The 14,704-nt window shown below is 58.6% G+C and overlaps 1 protein-coding gene and 1 long non-coding RNA gene across 7 annotated transcripts in view; one reads left to right on the top strand and one right to left on the bottom strand.

The window, feature by feature from the left end:
- LOC141418064 (uncharacterized) overlaps positions 1 to 1,904 on the bottom strand; it is a 7,039-nt gene extending 5,135 nt beyond the window's left edge. The window contains exon 1 of the long non-coding RNA XR_012442698.1: positions 1,195 to 1,904. This is a non-coding gene — a long non-coding RNA (uncharacterized lncRNA). The remainder of the gene's footprint in view (positions 1 to 1,194) is intronic.
- The window catches only part of Kcnc3 (potassium voltage-gated channel subfamily C member 3), a 16,014-nt gene extending 1,310 nt beyond the window's left edge, over positions 1 to 14,704 (top strand). The window contains exons 1-6 of one of the 6 annotated variants that reach the window (XR_012442697.1): positions 2,273 to 3,175; positions 7,048 to 8,155; positions 10,133 to 10,324; positions 10,609 to 10,705; positions 13,540 to 13,598; positions 14,534 to 14,581. Coding sequence is in view for 4 of the 6 variants with exons in the window: in XM_020159900.2 (XP_020015489.1) it covers positions 2,273 to 3,175; positions 7,048 to 8,155; positions 10,133 to 10,324; positions 14,534 to 14,670 (2,340 nt within the window). In the remaining 2 variants the exon portion in view is untranslated. Of the gene's footprint in view, positions 1 to 2,272; positions 3,176 to 3,621; positions 3,757 to 7,047; positions 8,156 to 10,132; positions 10,325 to 10,578; positions 10,706 to 13,539; positions 13,599 to 14,533 lie in introns of those variants that run through there. The other 5 variants (XR_012442696.1, XM_074058025.1, XM_020159900.2 and 2 more) reach the window with 5 other exon arrangements.

Below are 14,704 nucleotides of genomic sequence, written 5' to 3'. Positions count from 1 at the left end.
GGGCTCAATTCTGCAAATCTCTGCAGTGACTGCAGCCTCCAGTCCTGCCAGGATGGGAGTTAGAACGGGCAGGAGGCGGGGAGTTTGGGGAGAATGCTGAGAGAACGGGGCAGAGACTCGGGGAAAGGAGAGACTCAGAGGGGGTGAGACATGGGAGGGAAGACAGATCCAGGGATAGGGCAGAGAAAGGGAGGAAGACACCAGACAGCTAGAAAAAGAAAGATGGGGAGGGGTATACAAGGGAGAGAGGGAAAGTGAAGGGTAGAGGGAGTGGAGAACAGGCACGAATACAGAACAGAGACTAGAAGAGGACAGCGACTCGCTGAATGGAAGACAGACCCAGATGAAAAGGCCAAGATGAGATGGGGGAACACAGTCACCAAGAGTGGGATAGAATCCAGGAGACAGAGACCCAGGCAGAGGCGGGCCCCTGCGTAAAAGGGACAGAGACCAAGAGAAAGAGCCGGGGGAGCTTAGTGAGCGACAGCTGGGGAAGGGGAAACTGACCCCTAAAAAGAGGGGCAGAGACTCGGAATGAGGGTGACAGACGCAGAGACCCAGAGGGAAGGCAGAGACTTAGAAAAGAAGGGTCAGAGACTCAGAGAGGTGGGGACAGAGGTGGTGGGACAGATGCTCAGAAAACGAGGAGAAAAAGGGACACCGAGAGACACAGAAATGGGAGAAGGGGTGGGTGGGGAGGCGATACGAACCAGCCGCCGCACCTGCAGAGGGAGGCGGCGGGCCAGGGACTGTGCTAATGGAGGACGCCCGCAGCCCCTGACCTGCCCCCTTCGCTCCCACAGGCGCCTCCTCCCTCCGCAGCCCCCACAGCCCCCGCCGCCGCAGCCGCCGCAGCCGCCGCTGGTCCCGCCCCTGCCCTGCATCTGCGCAGTGTTTCCCAGCGCCTAGGACCGCCCACGGGCCGGGACCCGCCCGCTTGGAGGCGGTCCACCTGGTTCTGGCCCCGCCCCCAGCTTTCCACCACCTAATCCCGTCTCATTTTCCATTGGTTCCGCCTATTGCCTCTGCCTAGAAGGTGTTCCTGGCCCTCTGAGCTCCCCGTTCCTCTCTGCCTGATTTGGCGCTTACTCCGCACCAGTATTTATCCATCTCTTGGTCCTCCAATTTGCAGTCGGAGCTCCCTTTCCTACACCTGTTGGAAGTTCCCTCCCCGTCCCCTAAGGCCTCGCTCACCCTTTGTCAAGGTCCTCTTCCAGGATCTCCGTCCCCTCTGTCCAGAGCAGTACCTTTCTTCTCTTCGCGGATCTCACTTTTCCACTGGCGCCCTCCGCTCCTGTTTTTCCACCTTCTCAGCCTTGCCTCTGTCCTGCCTACTACCCTAATTGCATTCAAGCCTCTTAAGGCCTCTCTCCTCCCTTAGTCTCATCTTCCTGTTTTCCACTATTTGTAGATCCCGTCCACCTTCCTCGGTCACGCCCCATTCATTGGGGTACTCCTTCTCCCTGCCCAACCCCGTCTGATCATGCCAAGTTTGCAACCTCGCCCTTTTTCTAAATCCTATTCAGACGCTTTCAGGCCTCTCTTGTCCCACCCCTTCTTACCGAGTCTGTCTCTCTTTCCCTCGTCGATCCCTATTCAGTCCAACCTGTTCCCTCTCCAGATCCGCCCCCTCACTGTTCCAAACCAATCAGAACCGTTTCTGCTACCTTTAGCCCCGCCCATTCAACCTATGTTAGTCTAACCTCGCCTCTCCACCTGCCACTCCACCTGGGGTCCTGCCTTCTAGGGTTTTAGTGATCTCTTTTCTTTCTGCTCCTTGTCAGCCCAGTCAAGTTGGCTTCTCCCACTATGGCCCTGCCCTCCCATCCATTCTGACTCCCCTCCTTTATATTCTATCAGATGTCCCAGCTTTTCCCTTTCTCCCTGTGTTGCTGAGCCAGGCAAGTCCCTTTGGCGCCCCGCCCCTCCTCCCCGCTCTCTCTCAAAGATCCAATCAGTGAGCTTCATTTGTGAGCCTCCCCTCCCCCTCCCCCCACCCCGCCCCCCGCCTGCTCCAGCGTGGAGGTGTTACAGCCTCAGCCCCTCTCCTTCTGGCCTTAGTCCCGCCCATATCCTTCGGACAAATCAGCTCAGCTCCTCCCCACAGAGGCCCCGCTCCCTATCATCTATCTCCTCCTCCCACCCAATTGTATCTGTTTTTGCCTTCACCGCCCGTCCCCTCCATCCATCGCTTCCTCCCACCCAATCACGTCTGTCCCTCTCCAGCCCCGCCCATTTCGGTCCCGCCCCCTCCAGCCCCGCCCCCCGTCCAATGCTGAGCTCAGTCTGCGTCTCGTCCTTCCGCGGGCGCCAGGGGGCCAGCAAGCAGCAGCCGGCGCCACCGCCGCAGCCCCCCGAGTCCCCGCCGCCGCTGTCCCCGCAGCCACTGCCGCTGCCGCCTCCACCGCAGCAGCAGCAGCAACAACAGCAGGCTGAGCAGCCCGGCCCCGCCGCGTCCCCGGCGGGTCCCCCGGCACCCCGCGGGCCCGGGGGCCGGCGTGCCGAGCCATGCCCCGGGCTGCCGGCGGCGGCCATGGGGCGGCACGGCGGCGGCGGTGGCGACAGCGGCAAGATCGTGATCAACGTGGGCGGCGTGCGCCATGAGACGTACCGCTCGACGCTGCGCACCCTGCCGGGGACGCGGCTGGCCGGCTTGACCGAGCCTGAAGCGGCTGCACGTTTTGACTACGACCCCGGAGCGGACGAGTTCTTCTTCGATCGGCACCCGGGCGTCTTCGCCTACGTGCTCAATTACTACCGCACCGGCAAGCTGCACTGCCCGGCCGACGTTTGCGGGCCGCTCTTCGAGGAGGAGCTCGGCTTCTGGGGCATCGACGAGACCGACGTGGAGGCCTGCTGCTGGATGACCTACCGGCAGCACCGGGACGCCGAGGAGGCGCTCGATTCCTTCGAGGCGCCCGACCCATCGGGTTCCGCCAACGCCACCAATGCCGCGGGCGCCCACGAGGCGGGCCTGGACGACGAGGCGGGCGCGGGCGGCGGTGGCCTGGACGGAGCTGGCGGCGAGCTCAAGCGCCTCTGCTTCCAGGACGCGGGCGGCGGTGCCGGGGGACCGCCAGGGGGCGCGGGCGGCGCGGGCGGCACGTGGTGGCGCCGCTGGCAGCCCCGAGTGTGGGCGCTCTTCGAGGACCCCTACTCATCGCGGGCCGCCAGGGTGAGCGCGATCTCAGAGTCCCTAATCCCCTTCCCGCCACCTCCTCCAGATGTCCCCAGATCCCCAGGAGGGCTCCATCCTAACCTGGTCTCTCTAGGTTCCTCCCCTCTCCCCCCAGTCTCTTAGAATCCGTTTCCCCAAAACTGAGTCTTCTGTATCCTGTAATCCTCCTCTCCCTCTCAGTCATTCCCCAGGTCCTCAAAAGACATCTGTCCAACTGTCAGCACCTCCCAGACCTTCCACCCTGCTGCTTCAGGACACCCTAGACCTTTAGAGACTTCTTCCTGCCCCTGATTCTCCTAGACTTCCCAAACGACGCCATCTCCGCCTTTTCCAGACTCTTGGGAAACCCTCAGAAAACATTTCCCAGTCGTTAGTTTCTTGGGCCACCCCTAGTTTGTCAGAAGACATCCTTCCCCAACCCCTCCAAATGTCCTAGGCCCTGTGACCACTGCCCCCACTTTCCCATCCTCTCCAGACCCTCTGAAGCCCCATCTTCAACTCCCAGTTCTCTCAGCGCTTCCCCATTCTCCCTGGGCCGGACTCCAAGAAGACCTCTCTCTACAAGTTTGCGTTTTCTGGTTAGTTTTGATCCCCACCCCTTCTCTCAAAGTCTTACAAGACCCCTATCCTCACCTCAGAGCCTCTCTGGACCTCTAAACCCGTTGCTCTAGCTAGGACACTTTCCCCTCCAGCTCACTGCGACACTGAAGCTGAACCTTGGTCCGCCTTCCCTCTTGGAACTTCCCTCCCACACCCTCTGTGTTTATGTCCTTTTTGCTTCCACGACACCAACTCTCACACCAAGGACTTGCCCCATAAAGTTCCAGGCTCCCTCCAGCCTTTTCACACTCCTCCTCGTGCCTCCAGAAGAGCCCTGAGCCCCCATACCGTGCCTTTCCTCTAGAACCCCCTATGTCCTGCAGACTTGCTCTGCCTCACGCATCCATCTACCAGCTTCTCCCTGCAGCCATGCGTCCAAACTGCACCCCACTCTATCTCTGGAATCCCCCCGACCCCTCCCACAACTGCAAGTCCCCTTTTCCTAGTTTGTCAAGTGACTCTGTTCTGCTCCAGAACTTTATCTCACCTCAAACCTTGGGTTTCCCCCCAAGTCATCAGCCCAGAAACTTGTCAAAATAGCGTGCATTCTTTCTATCCTGTCTAGGATCCTTTCACTGCTCTCCTCCCCTACCCCAAAGCCCAGGACTGGACACCTCAGTCTCTTTACCAAAGCATTTCAAAGCGCTCTCACCCTAGCATCCCCAAAGTATTTCAGAGAGCTCCCACCCTAGCTCCCTCAGCAGTTCAAATCACCCCCCCACACACACACCCTAAAAAGCTCTCTCCAACCGTCCTGGAAAAGTTCCTAAAGCCTCAAAAACTTCCCAGGCTAAGTGGCTTCCCTCCCCGCTGGCTCTCCCCAGAACTTTTTCCCCCTCCTAACTTCCTCCTTGTCCCAAAGACCCAGGAGGGACTATGTGTAAAGAGCGGGGGCAGTTAAAAAAAGGGGGGGGGGACTGGAAATAGGGGGAAAGAAGAGCGATTTGGGTCCCCTGGTAGCCTTCCAGAAATCCAAACACCCAGAGGAGCTGGTCTTGGCCCCCTCCCCCCACCGTGCCGCGTCCTGGGCCGGGAAGGACGCTGAGCCGCAGTGCCGCATTCGCGCGAGGGCGGGGGTGGGGGGAGCGGAGGCACCGCATAAAGTTTGGTCCCTGGGAAACGCTGAGTTGGCGAGATTTGGGGTTGAGTGGGGGGAGGTGAGGAGGAAGAGGTTCTGAAGGGACATGGCCCTAAATGCCCTCTGAGGTCTCTGAGCGGCTCCCTTCCCCCATGGCCTGGGGCGCCCTTCCCTTCTGTGACCCCATTGAAGGGTGCTGAGGTGAGAGGGAGGATGAAGGTGGAGTCCTTTTCTGATGGTCGGGGTAGGGGTCCTGGACAGCTACGGAGGTCATTCATTTGCTGCACAGATATTTTCTTCAGTGCCTGCGATGTGCTTAAGCACTTTGCAGTCTCAGAGTGAGATGTCTTGAGAGTCCTGAGCTCTGGCCAGTGCAAAGCGGAGGGTCCCGCCCTCCCTTTTCCCTCTCTCCCTTCCTCGTAACTTCTCCTTTCCTTCTTGCAGGGACTCCGGGCCCTCCTATCCCTCCTGCTTTTGGGCCACCCGGGGTCAAGGGGTTAAACCAGCCCTGGAGGGCCCTGGAAGGGAAGGAGTTAACCAAGTTTCTGGCCCGTGGTCTCTTGCCGGGAGGCGGCGGCACTGCGGCTGCGCGCTGCCTGCGAGGCTCTGGAGGGAACGGGTTAAACTGGCGCCCGGCCACTGCGGCTGCGCACTGCGGCGGGGGAGCTGTCCGTGGTGCTGCCCCCCCCCCCCACCGCCCGGCCCGGCCGGCCCGCCCCCACTGCAGTGCTGCAGCCCGCGCCGCTTGCCCGGCCCGGAGTGGGCGGGGCAGCAGTGGGCATGCGCTCTGAGGGGACCTCTGGCCTCTGAAACCATTGCGGAGAAACCAAGACGACCGCAAAGAGCGCTCACGCTGACCCTTCCCCCCACCCAGCCCACCCTAGGGTCCAGGGTACTCTCTGTGGTGGGACCCTGGCCCCTCTCTCTGGTTTGTACTTGAAGTTAAAAGTCAAACCCCATACCCTTCCGCCTCCACTACCCATCTAGTAAAGGCCTCTCTACTCCAACAACCATTCCTCTCCAAGGGACTCCAACCCCACTCTTTCCTCCCTCCCCTCTCCATATTGGTATGGGGTTTGATTCCTGGCCTTCCTTCTAACCCTAGATTCTTTCCCCTCCACAGCAAGGCTTTGGTCAAACCACACACATTGTGTAGCAAGACTCTTGGTTCTCCCCCACCTGGAAATGCCCCAGCTTCCCCCCTCCCTATTTCTTTGGTCCTGGCTTGCCCACTCCCACAATGTCAGATCCCTGAACCCCTCTGTACCCCTTCTCTATTCTCTTCTGTTTTTGCACCCTTAACCTGCCAATCCCTTTCCTCTTCAGGGCCTGACACCTCCCCATATCCCTAGTCCCACCTCCACTCTTTGTTTGTCTTCCTGTCCTGTCTTCTCTGGGTGAAGTCCTCATCCTGCCCTCTCGCGCTCCCCTGGATCTTGGCACTGACTGAGGTCCTTAACTCCTGGCCCATCTCTGACTCCTCAACCTCCCCCGGCCCCAGCTAATGCCCCATACCCTCAGGCCTTTTTACTGTGTTCTGGGCACAGGACCAAGCACTGGTTTTGGTGCCAAGCCCTTTGTACACTCACCTAATTTAATCATCAATTTAATCACAATGATCCCATTTAAAAAATAAAAACAACCTGAGGTTCAGAAGGCATGATTGCCTTGCCTAAGTGTGGCGGGTTCAAAGCCAAATTCAAACCCAGGCTTTCTTGTTCTTGACCAACTCATGGTTCTGTCTCTCACTTGCCCTGTCCCCTTCCCTTCCCACTCCAGGCTGCATCCCCTCTGAGACATAAAGGGTGTATGATTTTAGTTTGCCATAGCCCAATCCCATAGCAGAGCCTTTGAACCAGAGTGGGGAGATCCAAAATGACAAGAGGGTGGGGGAAGGTGATCTAGGAGACAGTACTGGGCCAGAAATGCTGGTTTTAGAGAAGACATTGTATTACTGCATCTTCTGGGGTCAGTTCCTGGTCCACTGCCTCTGTGCCTTTCTCTCTCCTTCTGTTGGCTTTTAGGGGAGAAGGGGATGCTGGGAGTGGTAGAGACATAGGGTTGGGACACCCGGATTCTTTCACCTGGGGCTTGGGCCCAGGGAGGCTGGGGAACAGGGCACTGGAAGGGTCCTTAGGCTCTAGTGGATCTGATACCTGGGTCACCTCTCCTCTCTTCCACCTGCCTGCAGTATGTAGCCTTTGCCTCGCTGTTCTTCATCCTCATCTCCATCACCACCTTCTGCCTGGAGACGCATGAGGGCTTCATCCACATTAGCAACAAGACGGTGACACAGGCCTCCCCGATCCCTGGGGCTCCCCCGGAAAACATCACGAACGTGGAGGTGGAGACGGAGCCCTTCCTGACCTACGTGGAGGGGGTGTGCGTGGTCTGGTTCACCTTTGAGTTCCTCATGAGGATCACCTTCTGCCCTGACAAGGTGGAATTTCTCAAGAGCAGCCTGAACATCATTGACTGTGTCGCGATCCTTCCTTTCTACCTGGAGGTGGGCCTGTCGGGCCTCAGCTCCAAAGCGGCCAAGGACGTGCTGGGCTTCCTGCGCGTCGTGCGCTTTGTGCGAATCCTGCGTATCTTTAAGCTGACCCGACACTTTGTGGGTCTGCGGGTGCTGGGCCACACGCTCCGGGCCAGCACCAATGAGTTCCTGCTGCTTATCATCTTCCTGGCGTTGGGGGTCCTCATCTTTGCCACCATGATCTACTACGCTGAGCGCATTGGCGCCGACCCCGATGACATCCTGGGCTCTAACCACACGTACTTCAAGAACATCCCCATCGGCTTCTGGTGGGCTGTGGTCACCATGACAACCCTAGGCTATGGAGACATGTATCCCAAGACGTGGTCAGGGATGCTGGTCGGGGCACTCTGTGCGCTGGCGGGGGTGCTGACCATCGCCATGCCTGTGCCCGTCATTGTCAACAACTTCGGCATGTACTATTCCCTGGCCATGGCCAAGCAGAAGCTGCCCAAGAAGAAGAACAAACACATCCCTCGTCCGCCACAACCTGGCTCACCGAACTACTGCAAGCCAGACCCACCCCCGCCACCCCCGCCCCATCCTCAGCATGGTAGTGGTGGCATCAGCCCCCCACCACCCATCACCCCGCCCTCCATGGGGGTGACTGTGGCTGGGGCCTACCCGCCAGGGCCCCACACGCACCCTGGGCTGCTCAGGGGAGGCGCAGGGGGACTGGGGATCATGGGGCTGCCTCCTCTGCCGGCCCCTGGTGAGCCTTGCCCGCTGGCTCAGGAGGAAGTAATTGAGATCAACAGAGCAGGTGAGGCTGGGGTGGGGCTTGGGGGGAGACTCAGAGACCTATGGGAGGAAGTGGGGAGGATGTGGGGGGGAGGCAAGAGGTAGTTCTGGGTTGTTGTGGGTTTTTTGTTTGTTTGTTTGTTTTTTGGCAGTACTGGGGCCTCACACATCCTAGGCAGGCGCTCTACCACTTGAGCCACTCCGCCAGCCCTTTCTGTGTTGGGTATTTTTAAGATACGGTCTCTCATTTTGCCTGGGGCTGGCTTTGAAGGGTGACCCTTCTGATCTCTGCCTCCTGAGTAGCTGGGATTACAGATGTGAGCCACTGGCGCCTGGCAGTTGGTTGTTTCTGAAGTTCAGAGAGACTGGAGTGTTTGGCAACAGAGAAAACTGACAAACATCAAGGTGATGTGCAGAGAGGAGGTGCAGGTAGCCACTGAGACATGGATTCCATCTGAGAGAGTTTGGGGAGGCACGCACTGGTAGCCAAGCTGCTCCAGAGGCCACTGAAGCAGAGGCAGGAAGCAGAGTAATGAATGAGCTGTGAGAGGGACTCAGAGACAGCCTGGGGACCTTCGCAGCCTCTGATACAGTCCTGAGACCCAAGAGGGAAAAAGCACGCACAGTTGGTTCACAGCAGGGAGATAGGCCATCATTTAGAGACTTGAGCAAGAGGAGAGGGAGGAAACTCTGAAGGGTGGGGTGGTGGTCAGAGGAGTCCAGACTCTAACAGTGACCCCAGTGAGGGAGCCAGAGAACCTATAGATGGAACGGTCATATGCAGGGTGGGCACTGTGGAGGGCAGCATGAAAGGGTCTAGAGAGAGCTCCAGACACATTGCTAAGAGTAGATGGGACCAGGGAGACGAGGGCGGTGTGTGTTCACTTGTGCGAGCGTCCTAGGGGAGCCTGTGCCTCAGAGGCAGTAATTTGGGTGTCTGAGAGGAGGAGGCAGGCCCCACCCCCAGGCCTTAAGTAGGTCAAGAAAGGGAGCTGGGCCACCCGGCCCCCATCTCGCTCCCTCAGCCACTGACCCATTTTCACACCCATTAAAAATAACTCAAGTCAGAACCTAGGGGACCCCCCCACACCTGCCCCTCCCTCATTGTCACCTCTCCAGCCCTTCCCTGCAGTGCCCTTTGCAGTGCCCCAAACCTGTCCCTAATCATGGTTTCCCAACCTGTGACATCCTCCCCACTCTGCCTGCCAAGCCCCCAGCACCTTGCATGCCTGGCTCAGTTCATTCCAGCCCACCCACCTGCCCAGCACTCCATCTAGGTCCCTTCTCAGCACCCACCTGGCTTCCTCCACCCCCGATCCAACCCCACCCCAGCCTGCCCTTCCCAATATTTGCAGCAAACACCACTTAGAGCTCACCAATGCCTCCCAACCCGCCTCTCTCCACGCCCTACCCTGACCACTGTCCATCCCAGTTACCCACCTAGGGATTCCCCCCTCCCCAAGCCCACAGACACTCCTTATACTTGATGTGCCCCTCTTGCCAAAACCCTGCCATGGAATACTTTTTCTTTTTTGTGGTACTGGAGATGGAGCCCAAAGCCTTGCTCTAACCAGTTGAGCTCTACCCCCAGCTCTTTTGTTGTTGCGGTACTGGGGCTTGAACTCAGAACTTTCACCCTGAGCCACTCCACCAGCCCTATTTTTGTGAAGGGTTTTTCGAGATAGGGTCTCATGGCACTATTTATTTAGGCTGGCTTCGAACCACGATCCTCCTGATCTCTGCTTCCTGAGTATCTAGGATTACAGGCGCTTGGTTGTATTTTGTTTTTGAGATCGCGTCTCATTAACTTTGCCTGGGCTGGCCTCCATCTTGTGATCCTCCTGCCTCAATCTCCTAAGTAGCTGGGATTACAAGCATGAACCACCACACCCGGCTGGCCCTGGCCCTGGAATCTTCCATTTCAGCACCAGCATCTTCCAGCTGATCCAACCCCCCCCCCCCAATCTCCTCTGTGTCTCTCTGACCCTGTGGGATGCAGATCCCCGCCCCAATGGGGATCCAGCAGCAGCTGCACTGGCCCATGAGGACTGCCCTGCCATTGACCAGCCCGCCATGTCCCCAGAGGACAAGAGCCCTGTCACACCTGGAAGCCGGGGCCGCTACAGCCGAGACCGAGCCTGCTTCCTCCTCACAGACTACGCCCCATCGCCTGATGGCTCCATCCGGAAAGGTGAGGCACCCTCCAGAGGGACCCCTGGGACCCTCCTTCTCTCCCCTGCCCAGGGGAGGGAGGAGAGGGTGATGGGGGGAGGTGCTGGGTTTCCCTCCCTCTTTCCCCTCAGCCCCAAACTGCCTTCCTCCCACACCTCACCCCCACATCCCACCCCAGGAGTCCATGCCACTGAACCTTCACCGGTCTTACTCCATCTTCATTTTCCCCACCTGCCCCATCCCACCCTCTCTGGCCTCTTCCCCCACCCCTAGCCACTGGTGCTCCCCCACTGCTTCCCCCAGACTGGCGTAAGCCAGGTCCCCCAAGCTTCTTGCCCGACCTCAACGCCAACGCTGCAGCCTGGATATCCCCCTAGTGGACGAACCCCCTACCCCCGGGGTAAGTAGCCCCCCACTCTGGTCCCTCCTGACTCCTCCTCCCTCCCTCCTGACTAACCCCTCTGAGAACATGTAGCCCCCCACTGACCGACACCCCCCCTACCGTGAACAGCTGCATCTGGCTCTTGACACTGACTCCCCCATCCACCTGCCCAGGACTTGCCCCACTCCCACTAACCCCCCAGAAGTAATCCTCCCACCCTGACCTGTGCACCCCATCCTCACAACCACCCAGCCCTCGAAACCAACCCCATCCTTGCCCCTTTGGCATCTTTCTCCCTGACCCCCCACCCTGGGCAAGTATTACCTGATCAGGAAAACAGAGACATTCCCAGATACAGGATGGGGTCACCGTCCCATGCCCTGAGACCTGAGCCCATGTCCTAGGAGCTGGGCTGGGATTCAACCTTAGCAAACCCTGTGCCCCAGGATGTGAGCAGACACTCGCTGAGTCACAGTGGAGGCGACCATGCTTACTCAGACGGAGGGGGCACTGGGTGGGATCAGCAGCTAGCCGAGGCAGAAATGCAGGGCCAGGCTGGGGGACAGGAACCTCGCCTAGGTGCCTAAGGAAGCAGGGCAGCTCTGGGGACATGGGGGCCACACTGGAGTGGAGTTGGGGTCACAAGCCTGGGGTGAGGGGTCCAGTTCAGAGGCCCAAACTGAACCCAGGACTGTGGGAATGGATGGACTGGACAGAAGGAAGGGATGAGGTGGGCAGTCGTCAGAGGTCAGGGATGGAGAGTTGGGACCAGGGAGGTGAGGGAGTTGGAGTAAAGAAGAGATACCTAGGTGGAGTATCCAGCACTTTCCACATGCCAGGGACAGAACCATGGCATAATCTTTGCCACAAGCCTGGCCAGCCTGTGCTCACTCAGGAACCTAACTTTGTTCCGTAATATTTTTTTGTTTTTGGTGGCACTGGGGTTTGAACTCAGGGCCTCTCATTTGCCAGGTGGGCACTCTACCACTCAAGCCATACCCCAGCACTTTTTTGCTTTAGTTATTTTTCAAGTAGGGTCTCACATTTTTGCCATGGGACAGCCTCAGACCTTGATCGTCATACTTCTGCCTCCTGTGTAGCTGGGTTACAGGTCTGGACCACCACATGTGCTTATTGATTGAGATGGGGTCTCACTAACTTTCTGCCCGGTCTGGCCTGGAACCTTGATCTTCTGATCTGTGATCTCTGCATTCCAACTAGCTGGAATTACAGGTTTGCATCACTGCACCTGGCCCCACCAATGAATTCTCGAGGCTCTGGAGAGTTAACTAGCTACTGATTCAGTCTAGAGTAGAGGTTGGCAGCTGTTTTTGTAAATAAAGTTTTATTGGGACACAACCACTCACTACAACAACAGAGTAGATTGTGAGCTGACCATGTGGCCCCTGCAGCCTGAAAGGTTCACTACCTGGCTCTAAACTGAATGAGTCTGCCAAACCCCTGATTGGAGGAAGTAGAAAAGAACAAAAAAGTTATTTTGGCCATTTCAGACAAAGGGGTCTGTGAAGACCTTGACCTTTTTGGGGAAGTGACACAAAACCTGTAGGGTGAAAAGGGCCAGCTGGGCAGAAGGAGCAGCAGATGCAAAGGCCCTGAGGTTCTGAGATGGTTTGTAAAGAAACAGCAAGGAAGGGCAATATGGCCGTAGCAGAGTGAACCAGGGAGAGGAAGTCCAGAGAGAAAGATTGTGGTTAGGATGAGTCACATGTTTATCTTAAATGTAGTGGGAAGACTGGAGGCGTGGCTCAAGTGCTAGAGCACTTGTAATAACAGCTATTAATCTGAAGCCCTCAGTTCAAACCCTAGTACCACCACCAAAAAAACAAAAAAGTAATAGGAAGCCACCTGAAGGTATTGTCTCCATCACTTATTCATTCAACAAACCTCAGTGGACTATTCCTTAGAAACACAAAGACACATCTTAAACAATCCCTGCCCACAAGCAAGCCAAGGAGATGACATAGGGGAACTTGGGGAGTCTGTAGGGATGGCTTAAGTCCCCTATTCAGAAGTTCAGGGAAGGCTTGACCAACCAGAGACATGGGAGCACACAGAGCCTGGAGAACCCAGGCTTCCAGCTCCTAGTCCAGAAGGGACTCCCTTCCATCCCTCCACTGCTCTTTTCCACCCCATCCTCCATTTTCATCTCATTACCTTCCCCTTCTCCTGTCTGACCCCCTGGCCTGCTTGCACCCAGCCTTTACCCTTACCGACCTTTATTCCTCACCCCTCCCTGGGTCTGAGGGGCCCCAGTGGAAGGGAGGGGGAGGGGTAAAGAGGGGAGGGGATGGAGGTGGGGAGGGTGGAGTAGGGGAAATCTTTGCTTCTCTTGCCTATAATGCCAAAATTCATTCATTGAACTCAAATAGTGGCTGGAGCTGACGGGGCTGACTGAACCCTCCGCCCGGGGTCCCAAATTCATCTGATCCCTCACTTCCCTTCCTCTCAGTCCTGCCCCAAGTCCCTCCCCCCAAGCCCCACCTTCCCCATTCGCAACCTTCCTCTCCTTGCCCCAAGACCTCGCGTCCCTCCCGGCCTGTTCCGAAACCAACCACCCGGTTCCCACGCCTGCCGCTCACTCCCGCGCCCTCCCACCCCTACCCCCCACCCCCGGCCCGCCCCACCCGCCCCAGCCACCCCCGGAAGCTCCTTCCATATTTGACGTCTCTGGCCGCCCCCATTTCACTGCTCCCCTCCCCCCGGAAAACACCAGAGAGGAGGAAGAGATCCCGGCGTTTCTCCGGCCCCCCAACAGTGAGGCTGTGTTGGGGGGTTCCCCCCACCATCCTCCCCCACCCCCCCACCGTGACTCTCTGTATTTCTGTCCCCAGCTCTTGTCACCGCCTGAGACCTCGCGAGACCCTCGGGTCCCCCCTGTCCCTTCCCCCAGGTTAGCAATTGGGAATGGCTGGGAGGGGGTATCCCTAAGATACTGGGCTTCCACCTCCCCAGGTCCCTCTGCCCTACAGTCAGGACCCCCCTTCCACACAGTCCCCTGGCTCTACCTGGAAAAGCCATGGAGTGCTCCCCCACCCCCCAATGCTGGCAGAATTTAAGAAACGACACGCATTGCTCCCGGACCTTGGGTCCCTTGAGGTGTACCCTTATCCCTGGTGACACCCACAAGAAACCCCTTAGGCCTTGGGGACGCTCCAAATCCTTCTCGCAGCTCCGCCTTCCTGGACCCTTGGAAGACGCGGGAGCCGGGCCTGGCCCCGCCCACTGCCCTTGGCGTCCCCTCCCCTCCCCCAGGGCAGCCCACTGCCCTTGCTGTCCCCTTCCCTCCACTAGGGCGGCCCCAGCCCCGCGCCCCAGCCTGGCCCCCCAAATCCCTCCACCGGCTGCTCCCCACATGCATCCCGCCTCAGCCCCTGCCCGCGCCCTCGCCGCCCACCATCCCGCCTCGCTGCCCGGCGCCTTTTGGCCTCAGACAAGGGGATCTACGGGTGGGGGAGGGGAGGGGGGACGGGAGCTGCGGTGGGGGCGGGGAGGCTCGGTGGCGCCGCCCCGCCTCCTAATCCTGAGTCTCTCCCCCTCCCCGTGTCTGAACCCTTCTCGTGGATGCCGACTGACTCTCCGATTTGTTCACTTTTCTCTCTCTCCATCTCCTTGGTCCTCCTCCGTCCATCGCTGTCTCTTGCCCTCTATCTTTTTGTGTGTCTCTGTGCCGACTGTCCCTCCCTGTCGTCCTTTCCGTCTCCATCTCTCTGGGCACCTCTTGCTCTCTCCTTCCATCTCTTTCTCTTTTCTTTGTTTTGGTTCTCTGTGGGACCCTCTCTCTGCACCCCCATCCATGCTTCCTCCCCGTGTTTCTGCCCCCCCCAGGTTACGAGAAATCCCGCAGCCTGAGCAGCATCGCGGGCCTGAGTGGGGTGTCGCTGCGCCTCGCGCCCCTTGCCACCCCCCCTGGCTCTCCCCGGGCCGCCCGCCGCGCTCCCCCAACCCTGCCCTCCATCCTTTAGGGTTCCCCTCCCACCTGTGGGGGGACTCGGGGGT

The sequence above is a fragment of the Castor canadensis genome, chromosome 16, assembly GCF_047511655.1.
Source record: "Castor canadensis chromosome 16, mCasCan1.hap1v2, whole genome shotgun sequence".
NCBI lineage: Eukaryota > Metazoa > Chordata > Mammalia > Rodentia > Castoridae > Castor > Castor canadensis.
Note: the sequence above shows the minus strand (reverse complement) of the source record. Positions and strands in the feature narration are given on the sequence as shown.